The 19,430-nt window shown below is 42.0% G+C and overlaps 3 protein-coding genes across 16 annotated transcripts in view; 2 read left to right on the plus strand and 1 right to left on the minus strand.

Moving 5' to 3' along the window:
• LRRC31 (leucine rich repeat containing 31) overlaps positions 1-1,832 on the plus strand; it is a 37,590-nt gene extending 35,758 nt beyond the window's left edge. For all 4 annotated transcript variants that reach the window (XM_085232901.1, XM_085232900.1, XM_085232903.1 and 1 more), the window contains one exon: positions 985-1,832. In XM_085232901.1, the coding sequence (XP_085089027.1) occupies positions 985-1,304 (320 nt within the window). In that variant the 3' untranslated portion in view covers positions 1,305-1,832. The remainder of the gene's footprint in view (positions 1-984) is intronic.
• Positions 1,817-18,547, plus strand: LRRC34 (leucine rich repeat containing 34). Of its 11 annotated transcripts, none has more exons than XM_085232906.1 (13): positions 1,817-1,964; positions 7,504-7,633; positions 10,407-10,529; positions 11,353-11,477; positions 11,684-11,748; positions 12,353-12,385; positions 12,477-12,560; positions 13,365-13,493; positions 14,933-15,028; positions 16,497-16,651; positions 16,740-16,895; positions 17,900-18,026; positions 18,141-18,547. In XM_085232906.1, exons 3-13 carry the CDS (start codon positions 10,414-10,416, stop codon positions 18,342-18,344), a joined length of 1,290 nt encoding a protein of 429 aa, XP_085089032.1. In that variant the 5' UTR covers positions 1,817-1,964; positions 7,504-7,633; positions 10,407-10,413; the 3' UTR covers positions 18,345-18,547. The 11 variants fall into 11 exon arrangements, with proteins under 11 accessions (XP_085089032.1, XP_085089031.1, XP_085089035.1 ...); XM_085232905.1 differs by having other exon boundaries at positions 7,504-7,602; XM_085232909.1 differs by having other exon boundaries at positions 7,504-7,602; positions 11,356-11,477.
• Positions 4,612-8,996, minus strand: LRRIQ4 (leucine rich repeats and IQ motif containing 4). Its single transcript, XM_085232916.1, has 5 exons — positions 7,822-8,996; positions 6,759-6,932; positions 6,294-6,432; positions 5,490-5,755; positions 4,612-4,758 (listed from the first exon to the last, which is right to left on the minus strand). The coding sequence occupies exons 1-5, from the start codon at positions 8,926-8,928 to the stop codon at positions 4,612-4,614; spliced, it is 1,833 nt and encodes a 610-aa protein (XP_085089042.1). The 5' UTR covers positions 8,929-8,996.
• Positions 18,548-19,430: the final 883 nt, after the last annotated feature.

Consider the following 19,430-nt stretch of genomic DNA (forward strand, 5'->3'; position numbering starts at 1 on the left):
GAGCACGTTTTTGGACAAATCAAATGAAAAGATGGAAAATACAGCACTGTTTTTCCCGGAAAGTATTTTCATTTTGCTGAAAGCTCTGTGTCCCAAACATGCACAGTGCAGAGACTGAAATGGATAAAAATGCAAAGAATCATCTTAGCAGTCTTATGTGGTAATACAAAAATGCAGCATATGGAAAAAATGTATGGTTCAACCCTGTTTCTTATATCAGATTTTTAAACCTGCCTCTGAGGAGTTCTGTTTTGCACAGTTACTCTTCTTGGTTCAGTGATTGACGAGAAATGTACATGCTGACAGCCAGTAAGGCAGGCACTACCAGCTCTCAGCCCATTAGGTATGTTTCTGGAGTCCAGCTGTGGTGGGAGAATTAAAATGGAAATATTTTAGCCCACTTCTCAGCAGATGCTAAACACGCTGGAAGATGGGAACCCAGTGAAGGAATAAATTTCAGACCTGTTTCGAAAACCTGTTTATTTTAAAGGCTTCCTTATGATTCTGTGGGCCTGACTCGTGGGTTCTGAGTGTCTGAGATTGGCAGTAGCTGTATGATTGCTATCAAGGCCCTGTAATCTGGAGGCTGGTGAGAAAAAGCCTGAATATTTTTGACTTTACAAACATCACCCTTGACAGGTGACTCTTTTGTTGAATATCCATTAAGGATCTCAGCTACCTGTAGGGTATATGAGGCCCATTACCCTCCCACAGTGAGAGGTGGCTGTTGTAATCATGCAAACTCACCGAGTTTTGCTGTTCTCCTAAATCTCCCAATAAAGCCTGCCTGTCTATTTTAATTGGCACCTGTTATATCCTCCAACTGACTTCAAGGTTTTCAGGTTGCCGTACAGTTTTATGTTTGAGTCCCGCTGTTTGACTGCTGAAAGACTCTAAATAACATGGTATTAAAATACTCATCTTTCTTACAAGCTTTTAAAGCAATTGCCAGGATGTACTGATTGTGTTTGTTGTTTCTTGCAGCATTACTGTCACACGATGGCCACCTAGCCAGGTTACAGAAGCTGGATTTGAGTTATAATAACACCATCTCTGATGAAGGGTGGATGGTTTTCTGTCAAGGCTTAACAGTATTCAAAGAACTCTCAGAGCTGGATGTCAGTCTTCGTCCATCATCCTGCCGTGCCTGTGGGACATGGTTCAGTGAGTTGTTAGCAGCACTGACAAAACTGCCTGCATTGGCAGAGCTGGGGATGCAAAGATGGGTCCTTTCAGAATCGCAGCGTAAACAGCTGGAAGGCTTTAATCAAGACAACAAAAGAAACATTCGTTTTGACTGTTGACGGAGGTTGGAGGTTTCTGGAAAGCCTTTCACAAGCAAGATATGAACTAAGTATTGCGTGTCTCTCACTTAGGAAACTGCACAGTTTCTAGTTATCTCTTCTCATGAGAGAACTTGAAATAGTTCAAAATTTATATAAAAACAGTTATTTAACTTCCTACACACATAGATTATTCCATTCGATAATGTATTCTTACAGATTCTCTAGGCCATGCTTACTCTGCTGTTATGACACTACTGAATATGCTTAAGCTTCCAGTTGTGAATACTGCAGTGACTGATACCAAAGGAGCAATGACAATTTCAGATGGACACATTGCAGGTTTGCCAATGCAAGGAAATTGAGTGGAGAGTGCACTAGTGCAGATGGATGGGCAGTGTAATTATGGCATCACACACATACAAGGAAGATGTTTCCAATGCAAAAATACCTGAAACCTCTATGTTTTAAAATTTTGTTCCCCCTTCCCCATACATTTTAATTTTTGTGAATGCATTAAAGCTACATAATTGTGAGATTTGGAAAGCATCCCAGCAATTCAGGATTGTATGTCAGTCCAGAAAGAAGAAAACAGCAAGAGTTGTTCTGCCTCTGCTATGGCTCTCAATGCCATCTGATAGCGTAGATGGATCCTGCATACAGAATCAGCATAAAATCAAGGTAAGAAAGTTTGGTTGATGTCTTTGCAAGCCTCAGACAAGGGAAATACTGCAGTAGGTTAGATCAGGAAAGTCCTGCTACCTTAGCAACAATCTGAAACTTTCTGCATTCAAGACTAATCCGTTAGCTTTTAAAACATTTTGTGGCATAAGATGTTCTTATTCTCATCCTAAATGTGGAGGAAATCTATCCAGGGAAACAAAAGCTATTATTAAAAGCCACAGGGCAGCTTCTAGCTAGGAGCAGACCACCCTGCTTTGCACTCAAAATGTTAGAAAATGTACCGACCTGGGTCATATAAGTGGCTCTTCTTTTTACATTTGATGATTTCTTATTTGGTGTTTTATTGGATTTGCTTGCACAGAACCATATTCTGGCATACTCATTTATGTCATGGAACATCTTAACCCACATGTGAGCTCAAAGACTGCACTGGGATTATTCATCCGTAAGGTATTTTAGGAAGTAAAGATATTAGATCTGCCCACTGAGTGAGGAGTCTTAGAGAAATCCTGAGGGATAAAGTACTGCTCAATTAGCCCTGAGTTTGTTCTACACACTGCAGCAATCTCCTGGATGTGAGGCACAAGAGAATCATCAGCTGGCACTTTCCTAGCTTGCCCACATCCGTTCAGCATGTTTTCCCATAGAGGTGCAGGACAATACTCAGCCTTCAGTCTGGGTGACACCTCTAACACCAGCTTCTGACTGGCTCTGAGTTTATTAGTAGCATCTAACCACGTTGTGCTGATGCCACTCCATTGTTTAATCCATGATTTCACGAGGGTCTCCCTGGACTTCCTGGCTTCACTTTCAGTTCCACCGAAAAGGGCACTTGGATCCCACAAGCTCTGAGGAAAGTGAGATCAACCAGAGTGTCGTGGTCAGAGGTAGCAGTGAATTGCTGCAAAGTGGGATTGGTTATTTTGTACAGATTTCCTCAGCCCCTGAAGGGGCAAAGAGCCCCTGTTTCATACAGAGCTAACAAAGGAGCCTTTCAAGCTGTTATTCAAGGCAGGAGAGTTATTTTAATGTGGAAACACTATCACCTCTGTTTCACAGCACCACACCAACCTTCTCTTTCAATCGCTTGTCTTAATGGGACTTTCCTTCTCAAATTTGCCTTTGCTCCATCTGGAGAAACGATCCTCTGTCTGTTCTGTGGGAATCTCTGTGAATCACTCCTCTCTCACTTGAACCTCTAATTCAGAGCGAGATGGACTTCGCTGTTAGTTTGATTATGATGTCTCTCTTGGGCTCCTCATTCTCGTTTCCAGGGCACAGTAAGGATGTACTGTTTGCAGTCTCTTCACTTGCTTTTTTACATTCCCTTCCCAGTCCTTTGCCCACTCATGAATCTGTCATGCCTGTTCTGCCACAAAAATATTTTACTAAATCATTTTGATTATCCCATTTGTCAGTCTTCTCAGAAGTGCCCCTTCCAACATTTTCCTCCTCAGTAGCCTCTGCTGTCAAAGCAGCACCAGTTTCCTAGTGAGATGGAAAACCAAAACTGAGCAGTGCCACCTTTCTGCACTTAATAGTCTCCAGTTCTCTCCTACCAAGAAGCTTATTAGTGAGATTTCTGTGACAACGGATTCAAGAGCCAAACAGAAGTAAGATCCGTGCCCAGGATGCAGATGTAGCTCAGAAGAACATGACCTGGAGGTGGAGCTCTTGGGAGAGCTGGATCTCAGTGAGCCTGCCTTCTCCTTCCTCGGGGTGCCACCAGCTTCTCGTTCTCTGGGGAGCTCAAGCATGGGCAGGGAGAGCAGGTCTGGAGTTCTGCCAGTTTAAGTAGAGAGACCTGCTCCCTCCCACTTGTGCGTTTTGACTCTGCACAGTGGCTTGTCCTAGTTTAGCTCTGTGCTTTAGGTGCACTGTGACAGTGTTCTTACATGGCAGGATCCAGAGCCATTGTCAAATGCTGCATTTTGCAAACTTGCAGTTTTCAAATAAACCTGTTGTGCACAGACATTTTACAGACTGTAACTCAGAGATGAGTTACAGCACTAAGGATTTGACAGCTTGCAGTCATTCAAAACTCTGTAACTGCAGATTGTCAGAACATTAGGGAGCATTTTTGCAGAAGATGGAGATACTTGGAGGTACTTTGAAACAGCTCTTTACACTCCTGTAAGGCAGAAGTGTTGTGCAGATCGTGGCAGGTGTGGGTATGGTTTGACTGCTGGGAATCCTCCTCCATGTTTCCAAACAAGGCATTGTTTGTTTATAAACATAAAAGACAGTAAATAAGTGCCAGTATGTATGAGGCTACAGGTATGGTTTATAGTCTAGATATGGACGAACCTCACCAACTGGAAAACAAATTTCTAAGGATTACGTGTAAAATACTTGGAATTCATAACAACAAACAGTTCATTGCGCCAGATTCCTGCTGATGAGATTAATTTCCAGTTAATGATTTGCCTCTGTGCTTCAAGATAACATCCATTCAGGATGAGAAATCCCAGACTGTTTCAGAATCTGCCTTATTCAGCTGGAGTAGCTGAAAGCACAGCAACAACCCTAAAAAAATCACCGGTTTTCATTAGAATATCCACTGATGTGAATGCTTTAATGCTGTTTGTTTTGTACTCACTTCTCTTGCAGCTGACAGGGTTCTGTTTGGCTTACTGCACAAGAATCACTTTTTGGCTTTTGCTTCTTTTCCAGGCTTTTGTTTTCCTTTCTCTTTTCCTTTCTTTTCCTTTTTTTTGTTTGTCATACTGTTAAATGCCAAGAAAGGTCTGATCCCCTTCTTTGTAATCAGCCCTTGCCAAATATTTCGGATCTGAGAGAGAACATAGTCTGGTTACCTTGAGGAAATGGATAAAAGCCAGGCACGTTATGGCCTCCAAAACAACTCTGAATTGGAGTACATTGTTTGCAGCTTGCCCACTTGCCACCTGATTTTTCTTTTATCGTGTGTTACTTTTTCAAGGGGAATTCCTTATCAGGGAGGAGACCAACGCTGTCATCCTCCACATCCTCTGAGGAGTGAATGGCAATGGCTTCACATTTTTAAATGCCACCATTAAGTTTGGAAGAGTAGTCTGGGAGAAACACATTAATTCATGAAGAAATAGCAGACACTACAGGAGAGGAAGATTTTTAGTTTCAGAAGAAACAAGGACTGTTTGCCTTTCCTTCCTTCTTGCCTCGTTTTTTTCTGAGCTAATTCACTTCATGTTCTGCTGGTGATGCAGACTGATCTTTTGGGAAAACAAAACAAAGCAACGACAGCAGAATCTCACAACAAAATATGTTTTGTTCAGTGTGTCTGCACGCTAGAACTTCATTTCTCTACAGTCAGAACACAGCAAGGTGCCAGTTAGATTCATCTTCAAGCAGTGCCCAGACGTAGAGGACCTACTTTGAATTTAGACACAGGGACTGTTCCCCTATCACTGGACAAAGCTGATGTGTTGCAGAGTGCCCTGTAGGCTGCTCTGAAGTATCTGATCACTAAAAGCACTGCTTTGTACGTACATACATACATCATGGTTGCTTTAAAACACCTACCTTTGAAGCCTTGGCTTTCTTATGTCTTTTTTGCCATAAGTACTGCAGGATAGCAGATGTCCCCTGACAGCACAGTTCAATGGGAGGATCTGTCATAGGGTTCCCATCCACAAGGATCACCTGCAGCTGCTTCAGGCTGTTCAAATCCTCAGGGAGGCTGGACAGCTGATTGTTCTGAAGGAGCAGTTGCTGCAAACCTGAGCACACAAAAGCAGACGGCTGCAATACGAAGGACAGGAATGATGCAAAGCATTCCTGCATTCTCCCTGTAGAACAACATTTGGAGGAGGCATAAACAATTCAGTCGGTGCTTATTAGGAGGTTGAGTACTAAACATCCCATCAAGGATGCTGTTTAAAATTCAAAGTGCCTCTCCCAAGTGTGGAGGGATGGGACTTGGTCTCTCCTAGCAAGGCACATCTTCGTTAGGTGAAGACTGGCAGTCTGGTGGCCAAATCTGCTGCATTGTGCATGACAGCACTGTTGAACTTGCCATACACAGAGATGTATTGGAGAACAGGGGAAGACAGAAAGACTGAGCTGGAGAACAGAAAGCATGTTCCTCATCACTGCCCACCAGGTCTTCTCCTGCCAGTGGTGTGCTAGGAGCTGAGCCCCAGGAATCAGGATCCCCAGTCCTCTGAGCTTGGGCACAGCATTTCCTTCACCCTCTCACCTCGTAACTTCTCTCCTATTTGTCCCTTAGTGATTGCTGGGCCAGCACCAAACAGTGTCCTGCCTTCTTTCTCTCCCTCCTTCCAGAAGAATTAGGTCCTTAGGGCTAACACAAAGATGATTTCTCACCTTGCATTTGGCCTAGAGACTCTGGGAGCTTCTTAAGGAGATTGTTGTGACAGTCAAGTATTCTCAAGTGGGTCAGTGAGCCAACAGCTGGAGGCAGGTACTCCAGACAATTATTCTCTATATGCAGTTCTTTCAGATTCTGGAAAATATGTGTGCATAATAACTTCTCATAATTAAAGGATTTTTCATTAGCTTGCTATATTATCATTGTATATCAGCAAAAATATCAGCAAATGGAGAAATTAGCTTTAAAAGCTGAGGCATCATTGGGATAACTGGCTGATAGAGAGAGACAACCTAAGTTTTAAACACTGACTATTGACGTTCTTCCTATTCTGATCGACCTGGCCTGATGCTGCACCAGGCCTAAAGACATAAGGAGAACCTTCAGTTCTGCATTTGGGAGCAGCTGAAGTGCCAAGCCACAGTAAACACTCACCCCCCACCCCCTTCTGTTGTCCCTACCTGCAGTTTGATGATATCTTCTGGCAGACTTGTCAGTTTAACTCCTTTATTTTGTCCCAGATATAATTTCTCTAATGACCCCACGAGAAAGATTTCCACTGGAAAGTTGTTGAATTGATTTTTGGATAGGCTGAGGCATTTTAAATTTGTCAGTTCTTGTATTTCTGCTGGTATCTGGACACAATCATTAAAGATACATTATGTCAATTAAACAGTAATCGTAGGAATTTGTCTTTAGGGAAAAATCTTTAGGAAAAGCTGTGGAGCTTCACTATTATTGATGGATGAACAGAGAATGTTCTACTCATTAATATAACATTATATCTCACAGTATGGTGGAAAGGTGGGGGAAAAAAATCGTATTGTTTCCTCTGCTGGAAAGATTTCTTATGTGGTTTATTCTTAGCAGAAATGTTTGTCTGCTTCCTCACTTCTGTTGTAAGCTCAGTGCAGGGGAGAGTCATTGAAATGAATCAAACCTGAAAGAGATTCTTCTGTGTGAATTACTACTTGGCTAAAGGGAACCTTCAAAAGGAAAATGGCACAAGTGAAAATATCCTGGGGGTGGGGGAGGGGAGTAGAGTTGCATTACTTAATAAGGGAGGTATATTCTCAGCCCTCAAATGAGTATGTCATACTTTAAAGTACTTAACTGTTCATTATCAAGTAATTAGCAGATATTAATGATTTTAAAGGCATTCACAATATGTCATCTATTTTAATGTTGCCCTCTGCTCTGTTTCAGTTTTTGATGCACTGGTTCTACAGAAATGCAGCTCTTATTTTCCAGCTTACACAGAAAGATGATGAAATAAAGCACCCAACTCTGACAGCAGTTCCTCCGGTCAGTATGATCTGTATGATTCAGCACAAAAGTAAGTGTCTCCATGCTCTTGCTTTTCCCTCTTTGTCTCAGCTGTCAGTGTCAATGTTACCCAGGCTCAGTGCATGCCAGAGGAGCATCTTCACACTTCAGTAGGAGAAGGCAGCTCTTGGTTGTAATGTAAGACTTTGCAAAAGGAAGGTCTCAGTGAAGTAAGAAGGAAAAGATAGGAACAAATACCTCCTGTATTTGATTGTCATCCAGGTTCAATATCTCCAGGTTTTTCATGGAGCATATTCCTTTAGGAATTTCATCAAAGCAATTTTCACTCAGATCGAGTACCCTGACACTGGTGAGGCTGGTGAAGGACATGTGTACTCTGTGCAGCCCGCTGTTCCTCAGATAAAGATGGGTAAGTGATGTCCAAGAGCCTGTCTGGGCTGGCAGCTCCTCCAGGCTGTTATCAGACAGGCCGAGTTCACTCTTTTCAGTGAGGCTGTTCAAAACTGGGGGAAGCTTGTGCAGGGGATTATGAGACAGATCCAGCACCGCCAGCTTCTGGCAGTGTTGCAGCGTAGGAGGAATGGAAGATAAGTTATTAAAAGCTAAAAATAGCTTAACTAAGTTCGTCAAAGAGCCTATCTCTTCTGGGATGTGACTGATCAGATTTTGTTCCAGATCTATTATTTCTAAACTAACATTTTTACAAAGCTCGATGGGAAATTTTTCAAACCTATTGTTTTTGAGGTAAATTTCCTTGAGTTTTTTCAGGTTCACTATTTCTTTTGGCAGACACTGTAGATTATTGTCAGAAAGCCCAAGAAGTTCAATGAGATGGAGGTATTTGCAGATCTGCACTGGGATTTCATGCAAGTTTATTTGATAGAGCCTGAGCTGGTGAAGGGACTGCAAGTTGCTGATTACCAGCAGAGAACTGTAAGAGAGGGGGTTGTTACTTAAATCTAAGCTCAGAATACTTTTCAACATTCCCAGCTCATCACATATGTCCCGTATGCGATTGTGATCCAAGTAGAGAACCTTCATGTTCTTCAGGAGTTTTATTTCTTTCGGGATGTTTACTATCAGGTTCTTCTCCATGTGCAGCTCTTCCAGATGCTCTAGACTGAAGACCTCAGGTGGGATGATTTGCAGATGCTTATTGGCTAAATCAATAAAAAAAATCCTATCTGTGGCATGCTTGGGAATCAGAGCTTCCTTCTCTGGTACTTCATTCACTGGTTGCTCTTGTGCAGTCATAACGTGATTATCCTCAAAGCCAATGGGGTCACCTTTAGGGTAATGAGTGTCCTCTGTACTGACCTCCATGCTCTGCTGAGACTCAGCCATCTGTAATTCTTATTTTTAAATTTCAGAAAAAAGAAAATAATAAATAAAAATCAACAGTGCTCAAACACTAAATAAACAGTGGAAGAAGTTAAGACTGAGGGATAGGTCCTACCTACTGTCAGTTGTACCCCTGCAAAAGCTGCTTACATTCCTTGACGTCAACATCTGCAATACATACAGTGTGACTGTGACTTTGAATCCAGAACCCCAAAATGCCAAATCAGAGGGTGGCTTTTGTGAAGTCAGTGGGGCTGGATAAAGCAACCTCCGTGGGTCTTCATTTACAAAGATTCTTAGGAAAGGGGTCTTCTATAACAGACTAGTTTCTTAGCCAGGGAGATAGCAGTGAACCTGATATTCAATAGCCCTTTAATTGCAGAATTTGGACTGTAAAAGAGTGAGAGATGAAAAGGCCTGGCTGACCTCTGCTGTCTCTGGGAATGAATGATGGTACTTTGGGCTGACAGTGAAGGGAGTGGGGGCTGTAGTCAGGAGGAAGCTGCCAACCCCTGGTACCTCAGGGGTGACCAGAATGAGGGGAAAGAATCAAAGGGCAGTGAGGTGTGGGGAGAGCCACGCTAAGCTTTGTGGTCTCATTTAAGCTTTGTATAGCAGCATTTCTTTTTTGTTATTTCAGCGGTGAGGAGTGAGCATCCTGTGGGGTGATGGGAGCGTGCGATCCCAGCTCAGCCTTGGGTCATGTGGGAGTTAGTGAGAGGAACTCAGTGGAAAGTGCACTTCTGAAGCACATAACCACGTAAACACACTGATTTGTGCCAAAGCTCCTCGGAGGGTGTGGACAGAGCACTCAGTAAACATTGCAAGGATAAGTGAGGCTGGTGTTAGCATGGAAGTGTAATGCCCTGCCCAGCACCAGGCCTCCCCTTCCGAGGTGGGCAGCAGAGTGGCTCCTGCTCCGTTGGGCACCCAGACCCTGCGTTGGAGATCAGCCCTGTGGTAATGGGCTCAGCTCACTGGTGTGGGTGTATGTGGGGAGGGTGTGGAGGAGTCGGCGTCTCTGGCGATCTCATGTTGGCTGGTAAGCTCAGACACAGCTGCCTCAGGCAGAGCAGGGCAGGAGGGCAGTTTGCTGGGGGTCTTGCACCACTCTTTGAGGCTGGGATTTGTCCCAAAGCTTCTTGTTTGGGCTTTCTCAAGTAGCTGCATCTACACAGAACCAACTTTCATCACAGACTGCAAGACACTGCCCTTTTTGACAAAAGGGAAAGAGACCTGTCTTTGTGAATATTACTTCTAAGTGTTCATATTCTCTGTGATGGCAGATCAGGTCCACGTTTTTTCCTTCTTTTATTTTTTCCATCTGTATGTCCGTAATTCAGTTATTCTGATAACTGCAATTCTTTTCATAGCAGGACCCATTTTTACTGTTGCACATCTCCTGGCACAACAGAACGTGGGTCCATGGAAACGTTGTTAGGCTGCCATGGCGATGCAGTGACTGTTTGCTTTGTTTTCAGGCACGTCATGTCTGTTCCTCCAGATCTTCATCAGCAGTATTTGCAGGCTTGCCAAAACCTGAGCCAACCTGAAAATCACTTTGTTGCTCGTGTGCTTCAAGAAGCTGATAAAAGTGATAACATGTAAGAAAATAACGATCAGCATGTTTCAGATACTTCTGAACTTAAACAAGATGGTAGGACAAGAAATGGAGCAATGGGAAAGTTTGTGCAGTTTCAGGCTTGAACACAAATTGCTCTTAACATTTACTGCAGAAGTTCTGGTTTGACTCATCCTGACATCATCTTGGCAAAAGTCTGTAACTGTATATCCCTCCTGGGCAGCTTTGCAAGCAATAAAATCAAAAAAGTGAAAAATGGGAAGAATGGTAACTTCACATCCCTTAGAGAAGCCAAACTCACTATTCAGTCATCCTAACTCCCTTCCTGATTTCCTGCTCCTGTTTAAAAAGGCTCAGCTGCATCCAGTTAGCTTCCAGCTGATAGTGCTTTCCTGAACTGTCTCTGAGTCCTGACAAGGTGCTGACCACAAAAATTGCTTCTCCTTTTGTGATTAGATAGATCTTTCTCTCAGGGATGCACCTGGGGTTGGAGTTAATTGTCTTTTGGAGAGAGAACACAGGAGAAGACAAGGTTGGGCAGTAGTTTGTGTTAGCTGTTCTGCCTTTGGGGCAGGATAGAACAGATAAAGGAAAGAAGGAACAGGTGAGGTTACCCCTGGGATAGTCTCCTCTATTTTCATCTGTGCTTCTCTTGTCCTGCTGCTTCCTGCTCTCTGTGCACCTGTGGTTGTGTAGCTGTGCAGTATCTTCAGAGTAACAAGATGGATAGTTAACCACGTGCAGGCACACCGGGGAGGGCGAACAGGAATGCGTCTCTTAACCTGAAGAAATAATTCTTTTTGCTAATATTTTTCTTCTTATGTGATTACACTTTTATGTTACAGCAGACAGACAAAAGGGATCACATTAAAAATAGCTGGAAATAATCGCTTGGTGCCTGTGCAGAGAGTTACAGATGAAGATGTTCAAGTTCTTGCCTCTGTCTTATGCAGTGCTGTATTTGTCACTGGTAAGTATCTTTACATATCTGATGTTAGTGCTTGTATTGTGCTGGTTTATCACTGGGCAGCAAACATCACACTCAAAAAAATAAAAGAAATATAAAAAAAAGCACAAGCAATCTTGATTTTGGTTTAGTTCATCTTTATTTCTTTTTGTTTTCAGGTAAGTTAATTGGAGGTATGCACCTCTTGCATTATTCTCAATCTTTTTCAGGTTTGGATCTGAGATATAATGATTTGACCGATGTTGGAGTAAGGCACGTGGCAACGTTCCTCCAGGTGCCAAAATGTTTGTATTTCAGAAATTTTTTTTTTTTTTGGCTATGGTAATATTTCTGTGGTGTATTTGAGATCAAGACTGCATTGGTTTGGCAGAATTCCATTAATTTGACTTTTGCATCCAAATCTCTCCTGTTAGGATCTCAGCTTATGGTCTCTGGGATGAATTTGAATTTCTGATAGTATAAAAGATTTGATTAGGATGTCTGAAGAAAGAGTGAGACAGTAAGCCGGGGGTTTTTAAGCTAACATTCAAATCAACAAAGGATGCAATGGTAGCGTGGATTGTGCCAGGGCCTTTGTTTTATGTATTTTTTCCTTTCTCAGCCTTTCTGTGAGTCTAAACTTAGGAACCTTTAATGCTGCCTTTTTACAGTTGTAAGCACTGGCACGCAGATCAAAAACAGTGACTTTAAATTCAGTGTCTGTGCATTCACAAAATGCCTGCAGGTCTATATCTGAGCTTCACCTGCGTTTGTTTGATCCCCTGGGCTCCCAGGTGGCTCTCACAGGGCTGTGAGGATTTACCCACTGTGTGTTTTTAGGAGATGTGTACATCTCATGTGATGTACTTCAGCATTCTTTAACTGCCTTTCCACATCAGGGGCTGCCTGTAATGTGGTGCACGACAGAGGTTGTAAGTACATGTATAGCATGTCTCCTTTTTGAAAAGTGCAGGGGTGCAATAGGAGGAATTCTCATTGCTTTTTGCTTTATTTCTTCTGAAGGAAAACTCGACTCTGCGATACCTTAACCTGATGTTTAATGATATTGGCACGAGTGGAGCAGAGCTGATAGCAAATGCTCTCCATGTGAGTATTAGTCTGGGAGATTTAGACAGTGGCATCTCGTTTGATATTTTCTGCTTCTGATGAGCAGCACGAGCTGTCCTGCCAACATAAAGCTGGCTGAAAGAGCCCTTGTCCTCAGCTCTTTGCTGTAACACAGCAACTGCTTGTTTTCCCAAGGCAGACTTCAGAAATCAGATTTCACACAAGAGAAAGTAGCCCTGTGCTGCCATTAGTACTTAATTATCAGGACTGTGTGATGATTTTCTGTGTGAAAGGTGTTGTTATGCTGTAGGATGTATAACATCATCAATGTTTTCCTTAGGTTATGAATTTTTAGAATTGCGTGTGAAATTTGCCTGTGCCTTAATGTCAACAAATGTCTCGATTCTAGATGCCTGAGACAGGTTTTCAAAGCTTTGCCTCACAGCAGCATGAAAATGTTTGTTGTTTTTAACATGGTTTCCCAAGGAAACGAGGCTAGCATGTAAGGTTTGTTTTGTCTATGAAGTGAGACTCACGTGGGCTCTTCCTTCCTTCTTCATGGTCTTTGAACTAATCTCCTAATCTCAACTAAATTTGAGAGGCCTGAAATGCTGAGACAGTATGATAGGATAGGACTGTGCATTGCCAGTTTATGCAGAAGTATCTGGTGGGTTATTTTCAGCTGCTTAGTGCTATCTCTTGAGCACAGTTCTTCTAGAGGGACCTTTTGTCTGTGTGACAATGAGCAGGATCCACAGGAAAAAGGCCAGTGATATTTTTATTAAGAGAACTGAAAGAAAATGATTTTAATTTTTTTTTTTTGTTTTTCTTAATTTTGTCCAGAGCAATGAAACTCTTCTGCATTTGAGAATGACTGGAAACAAAATAGGCAATAAGGGTGGAATGTACTTTGCTTCAATGCTACAAGTTAATTGCACCTTAGAGAAGTTAGATCTTGGAGATTGTGATATGGTGAGTAAACCAGTAGAATCATCAGCAGTGAAATAATTCTTTCAGGAGTATTACAAAGGTGCTGCAGTGCTTGATTATGAGAAAACATCATCTGGTGCCATTGATTTTGCATTTTATGATGACTGGAGGTAACACAATACATAATATTGCAGTGTGTGCTTGGAAAGGCATGTTGTATAAAACCCTGAGGTCATAACCAGTGATACATTGCAGCCACTGCCCCTGGGAATTCAGGTGCTTGGCTTTCATGTACTCCAGCATTGTTTCTTCTGTTCCCATTATTTATGTATCTATATATATACATATATATATTTTAAATAAATAAATATTTGTGTGTGTGCATGCAAATCCTGTCTGACTGATGCTGCAGAAAGGTAGTGTTCTCCTTCTAAAGTGCACAGTGCTATGAAACTGGAAAGTTATCCTCCTCGTAGTTCTGTTGCTTGTGTTGGAGCTCAGCTCGTTGATGCCATAGGTGTGGCAGTGCTGAGTTGAGCAGAAAAGCCCCTAGCTCGATTTTAGATAACTTGCTGCCTCCTGGAGTTGAGTGCTGGGACTCCCCTGAACTTCGAGGGGAAAGTGAAGAGAATAGAAACTGGCACAAGGAATAAGTTTGACTGTAACATAACAGTTGTGACTGTCACCTGGAGGCAGGGAGAGATTTGGGGGTCAGGTTAAAATGTTATTATATAATATTTGTTTTGTGGAATTACAGAACTTTCTCCCAAACTGGAAGGGGAAAATACCTTCCAGAAACTGGGGAGGATGTTATCGATACATAAACAGGGGAAGTGTTGCCTGACTAAAACTTATTTGAATGCTTCATCTGTGTATGATTGGTAGAGAGTTAACAGTTCTGTTTTAAAATGAGATGTCTTTGAATGTAGACAAGGCTAATCAGAAAAGAACATAAACATAAGTTAGTGAGCAAAATGAGGAAAAAGAAAAATCCCAAACTGGCCTGTATTCTAGACTGACAATTCTGTACCGTGTTAATTCACATGTAGTATGTGTTTGCCTAGTGGAGAAGTGTTAGCAAAGACTTTTACTGAAGATTGTAGGGAACACTTACAAGTTGATTTTTCTTCTTAGATCAGGAAGACCAACATAAGGATCAATGAAACAGACAAGTACCTCTTGGAGATCCATCGTACTTTCTTTTTATTTTCTGAGTTGCTGGATTTCCTAGCTGTTTATAGTTCTTAGTCTCATTTCACTGCTGTTCTACAAGAAATTTGCATTGGTGCCAGCAGGCACTTGCTGACTGCGCTTGTATTTCTCCAAGGTACAGGAGGCAGTAAGTAATACTATTTCCAACCAGAGCCTGCCTAGTGGTTTTGATCTTCTTACAATCCATTCTAAGAAGTCCTGGTAATGTGATAGCTTGACCTATTCACCGGACAGGTTTATCTGCAAGACTTGTCTGTTTTCCTTTGCAGGGTACACAGTGTCTAATAGCAATAGCATCAGTCCTGACTCAGAACAAAGCAGTCAGAGCAATAAACCTAAATCGTCCATTGCTGTACAGCCAAGAGGTAAGGTAATAGACTGCAGTGCCAGCTCAGGGAAAGAGAGGAGCACAGGCAAAGTCACTACTGATAAGTTTATGGACATCTGGGCTACTCTGGGTTATCTTGAAGTGATCATTGGTTGTGGGAATACTTTATTTTCTTTTTGGTTCCAAGTTTTATGCAGCCTCGGGCTGCCCTTGTTTAACTGGAGGGTTAATTTTGTTTTGTTTTTTTTTTCTTAGTATGTATGCATTTGTGAAGTAGTGGGCTAAGGGAGATGACTGGGTGTTACTGAACCAAATATTCATTTTGCTGCCAGCGCTTGGAGAGTTTTATGCATCATTCAGCAAAGTGAGGGACAAAAGCTGTTTAGCAGGAACTGAGGGAAGGACAAAAGACTGCTTTTTATCTGAGCAGAGCATGGGCGATTGCCAGAGGCTGCAGCCTAAAGAAAGGCATACTTAACAATATCCCTTATTCACTGTGCCATGGTTTTGTTTCACTATGAGGACTTGTAGCTTGAATTTAACAAGTGAATGAACCTCATCAATGTAAAACCTATGATGTGTTTTCTATCCAAAACAAAGACACAAGAACTTCCAAAACAATCGAGCACTGAAGAGGGATCAGTGAGGCAGTGTTTGCTGTAGGCAGCACCCTGGGACTGGCTATGTACATGCACAAGAGCTTCTGCCTGCAGGCATGCAGCTCCTGTGCCTCATTGCTCCTGCTGTTTCACCAGGGTCAGCAGTTTTCAGGTGCATGAGGTACATACTTTATTTTCCCAGTTGCAACAAATTGTCGTGAAGGCCAGTAGATCCTCCCATATCCCAGAGATGTTTTCAACGGTTCAAACAGCTGATAGCTTCCTCCGTACTGAGACAGGGGTCTGATCTACCTAACCACAGTTTTACAAGTCCATTTACATCATTGGTATTGAAAATAAGGGCCTAGGCTGTATGTGTGGGAGACTTTCTCTCTACCATTGTTGTCATTTGCTGAGGCCTGTGGCTTGTTCCCTTATTATTGACTCAAAGAACTCATTCAGTTATTTTTGTAATAAACAAAACCTCAAAGTAGATGTACAGTGTCTTACAGTGACAGGGCACATTTCTCTTCATAGCAATCACATCTCTTTTCATAATATGTGTCATGACAAAATACTTCTAATGTAGGTGAAAGCTGATCCAAACACAGTTTTGTTAAAGCAATGACTGGGAAGGAAATTTGGTTAGATAAGTCATTCAAGCATTGATGCTCCTGATATTTGCAGGGATGTACAGTATTGTAAATCTGCAAATACTTTTGTTATTTTTCACTTTTTTTTGGTTGTAATAATGAATCACTGCCTGGCTATTTTCAATACAAAGCTGTAACATACAAAATAGAACACCACTGACAACCAGGGTTAGCTTTGTACGTGTCTTTTACTGAAGCAAGACCATGTCTTATCCTAAAGTATAGTTTAATAAAAATGAGTGTTTACTTCTAGGAAGAGACCACAATCCACATGGCTTTGATGCTGAAAAATAATTCTTCTCTTGTGGAACTACATTTGTGCAAGCACGAAATTAAAAGCCTTGGAGTAGAGCGACTGTGTGAGGCATTGTATGAAAATTGCAGCCTGAGATACCTTGATCTTAGCTGGTAAGAGATGGTACAGGACCTAACCCTGACTGACATTAGATGCTCATTTTCTTAGTATCTCTTATAAATATATGCATATCTCTTTCAGTAATAAAATAACTCGTGAGGATGTGAAATTTTTGGGAGAACTGCTGAAGCAGAACCAAACTCTGGAAATCCTAGATCTTAATTCAAACCGAATAGAAGATGATGGAGCGATCTACTTGAGTGAAGCTTTGGCTTTGTACAACAGGACTCTTAAGGCGTTAGTATTTCAGTAACTTCCTCAGGGATTGCAGACAAAAACCACTCAGAAAATAAGAAACTCAGTGGCTGAACTGATGTGAAAATTGTGCTTTGACATTACCAGTCAAAACAGAGAACTCACAAAGTTCCAAACTTCTTGGTCAGCTGAGGAAAGAAAAAATGAATGACAGTATGGAATTCATTTGCCTAGCCATAGGTGTCTGCTTTCTTTTTTTTTTTTTTTAGAGGGGGGGAAGGGGGAGGTGAGGATGAAATTTGAATTGGTTCTGTAATGGTTCTAACCATCTTACCTGTGACTTACCTGTAAACAAATTAGGATCTGTAGATCTTCAGAATTTTAAGCCAAGCGGATTCCATAAAAGGCTAAGGCTCTATATTTGTTGATTCTGATCTTCTACACTTAAGAAAATCCTCTGTTTAAGTTAGCTTCCGGGTGAACCCAAAAGAGCTGTAACCTGTCCATCAGTGTGCATTCTGTAGCACGCATTAAGCCATGCGCCAGCAGGAGGCATAAAGCTGATCAAAGGTGTTACCTGAAGCCATGAGTTTTAAGTAGCAGACTGAGGAGGTGGTGGCTGCTAGCTGCCTTTGAAAGCCTTCCAGGCTAACCAATATAAAAATAACTGCCACACAATAAAGATCAAAGCTTAACCTGGCCGAGGGCCAAGGCCTGGGCTTCAGAGCAGACAGAAGATGAGATGTGGCCACCACACAGTAAGCCACTGACACCGAACAACTAAATGGGGAGCAGCCCAGCTGTGTGAGTCATGAAAGTGCCTTGAGGCACGGTACGATTCCAGACTCCAACCTGCCTGTAGCAACCTGAAAAATATTTTTAATAGGAATGGGCTTGATACAAATATCTTATTACGTTATGACAAATAGAAGATTTCATTATACATGTAGTTATATAAAGTATAACTGAGTAAAACCCTGAGTTTTAACTAAGATATGGGAATGCAGTGGCTTAGCATGCTTGCATGACTATTTTCTGTTTATTAGATTGTCAGTAGTGAGCAACAATATAAGTGGCAAAGGGCTGGCAGCTCTCTCACAAGCAATGAAAATAAATGTGGAACTCTCCTACATTTATATCTGGGGGAACAACTTTGATGAAGCTGCCTGTACGGTGAGTACTGGACCGAAATGACCAAGTGCTTGCCCGCTGTGTTTTACCTTCTAGACCCTTCCTTACAATCAAAGTGAAATATTGTATGTCAGATTCTTGTTTCGTTCATTTCAGGCATTTTCAGAATTAATTCAGGCTGGCCGCTTGAAACCGAATTGCACAGATGTGGAACCGTATGAAGTGGACGGGCACGTTCACCTTGCAGAGCTCTCCCATGGCCTTAAAAAGCATTACTACTGGACACCAAGTTATGGGCAGGTGAAGAACACTGCTGCTAATGCCAGTCTGGCAATTGCAGCTGTTTCAGAATATTTGTAAGGTAGGATCTTGGTGCGCTCACACGGAGGTTTATCTGTCTTCTAGTACAACAGATACCAAACACGCTGCTGGCTGTTTCTTCAGTCTTTACCCTAGGAGTCTAAAAATACTTTAAAATAGCATTAGAGATGAAATACCAAACCAATAACTGTAAACTTTGTTATTAAATTTTACCAATCTATTAAAAGGCTATCAATATGAAAGCATGTTTGTTTTGCTACAGTCATTACTATTGCACACGTGTGTCCTTTGCTGTGCCATGGTTAGGTAGAGTTCCCTGTTTGCCAGTTGATAGATGAATGCATTTAAGTGATGTGCTGAGATGAAAACAACTGTGACATGACACACTACAAGTGACACCAGGTGTTCTTAGCAGTAATGCAGAATATAGCAGTCACTGGCAAGAGCTGGTGTGAAGACTTTAAACATCAGCAGTGCATGGACTGAGCTACTAGCAGCTGCACTGCTCAGCTCTATTTAGGAGCCCTTCTCAGGTCAGCAGTTATCGAGGATGCAGGAAGTGCATCAGAGCAGCAGCAGAGCCCATGGATTGGGTTTTGTGACCATGGTGTCCTCTTCCCCTGGGCTGCTGCAGAGAAACAGCTGCTGCTGCCCTTCCTGCAGCCAGGTTTCCCCACAGCAATTACTGCTGTCTCTCTGTGGGCTGAAGTGCAGCTCGGCAGACCGTGTTGATTAAAACAAACAGAAAACTCAAACTTCCATCTAGGACTGCTGCTGAGCAGTAGATCTGCTTGAGAGCAAATCAGATATGTGGTGGAACAAGATTCCTGTTAGAGTTAAGAGTCTGAGTAAGTCCATTTGTCACTACTAGGCTCCATATGCCATTACTGAGGAAAAAGAAAGTATGCTTTTGTTAACAAAATATGAAGTATTTTTGGATAAACAAGTTCAATAAATTTAAGCAGTTAGCTTAAATGGAATGGAATCTACTTTTGAAAATGCTAGCATACTTTCTGAAGTGTTCTGAAGTGTTTTGAACAACAGGATGTTTGACTCACAGGAGCACTCTGCATTATTGACAAGAGCAGTAAAAATAGCTGGTGCTGCAGTTTGCTTTGTAAGAAA

This window comes from Meleagris gallopavo, chromosome 11 (assembly GCF_905368555.1).
Source record: "Meleagris gallopavo chromosome 11, MGAL_WU_HG_1.1, whole genome shotgun sequence".
NCBI classification, from domain to species: domain Eukaryota; kingdom Metazoa; phylum Chordata; class Aves; order Galliformes; family Phasianidae; genus Meleagris; species Meleagris gallopavo.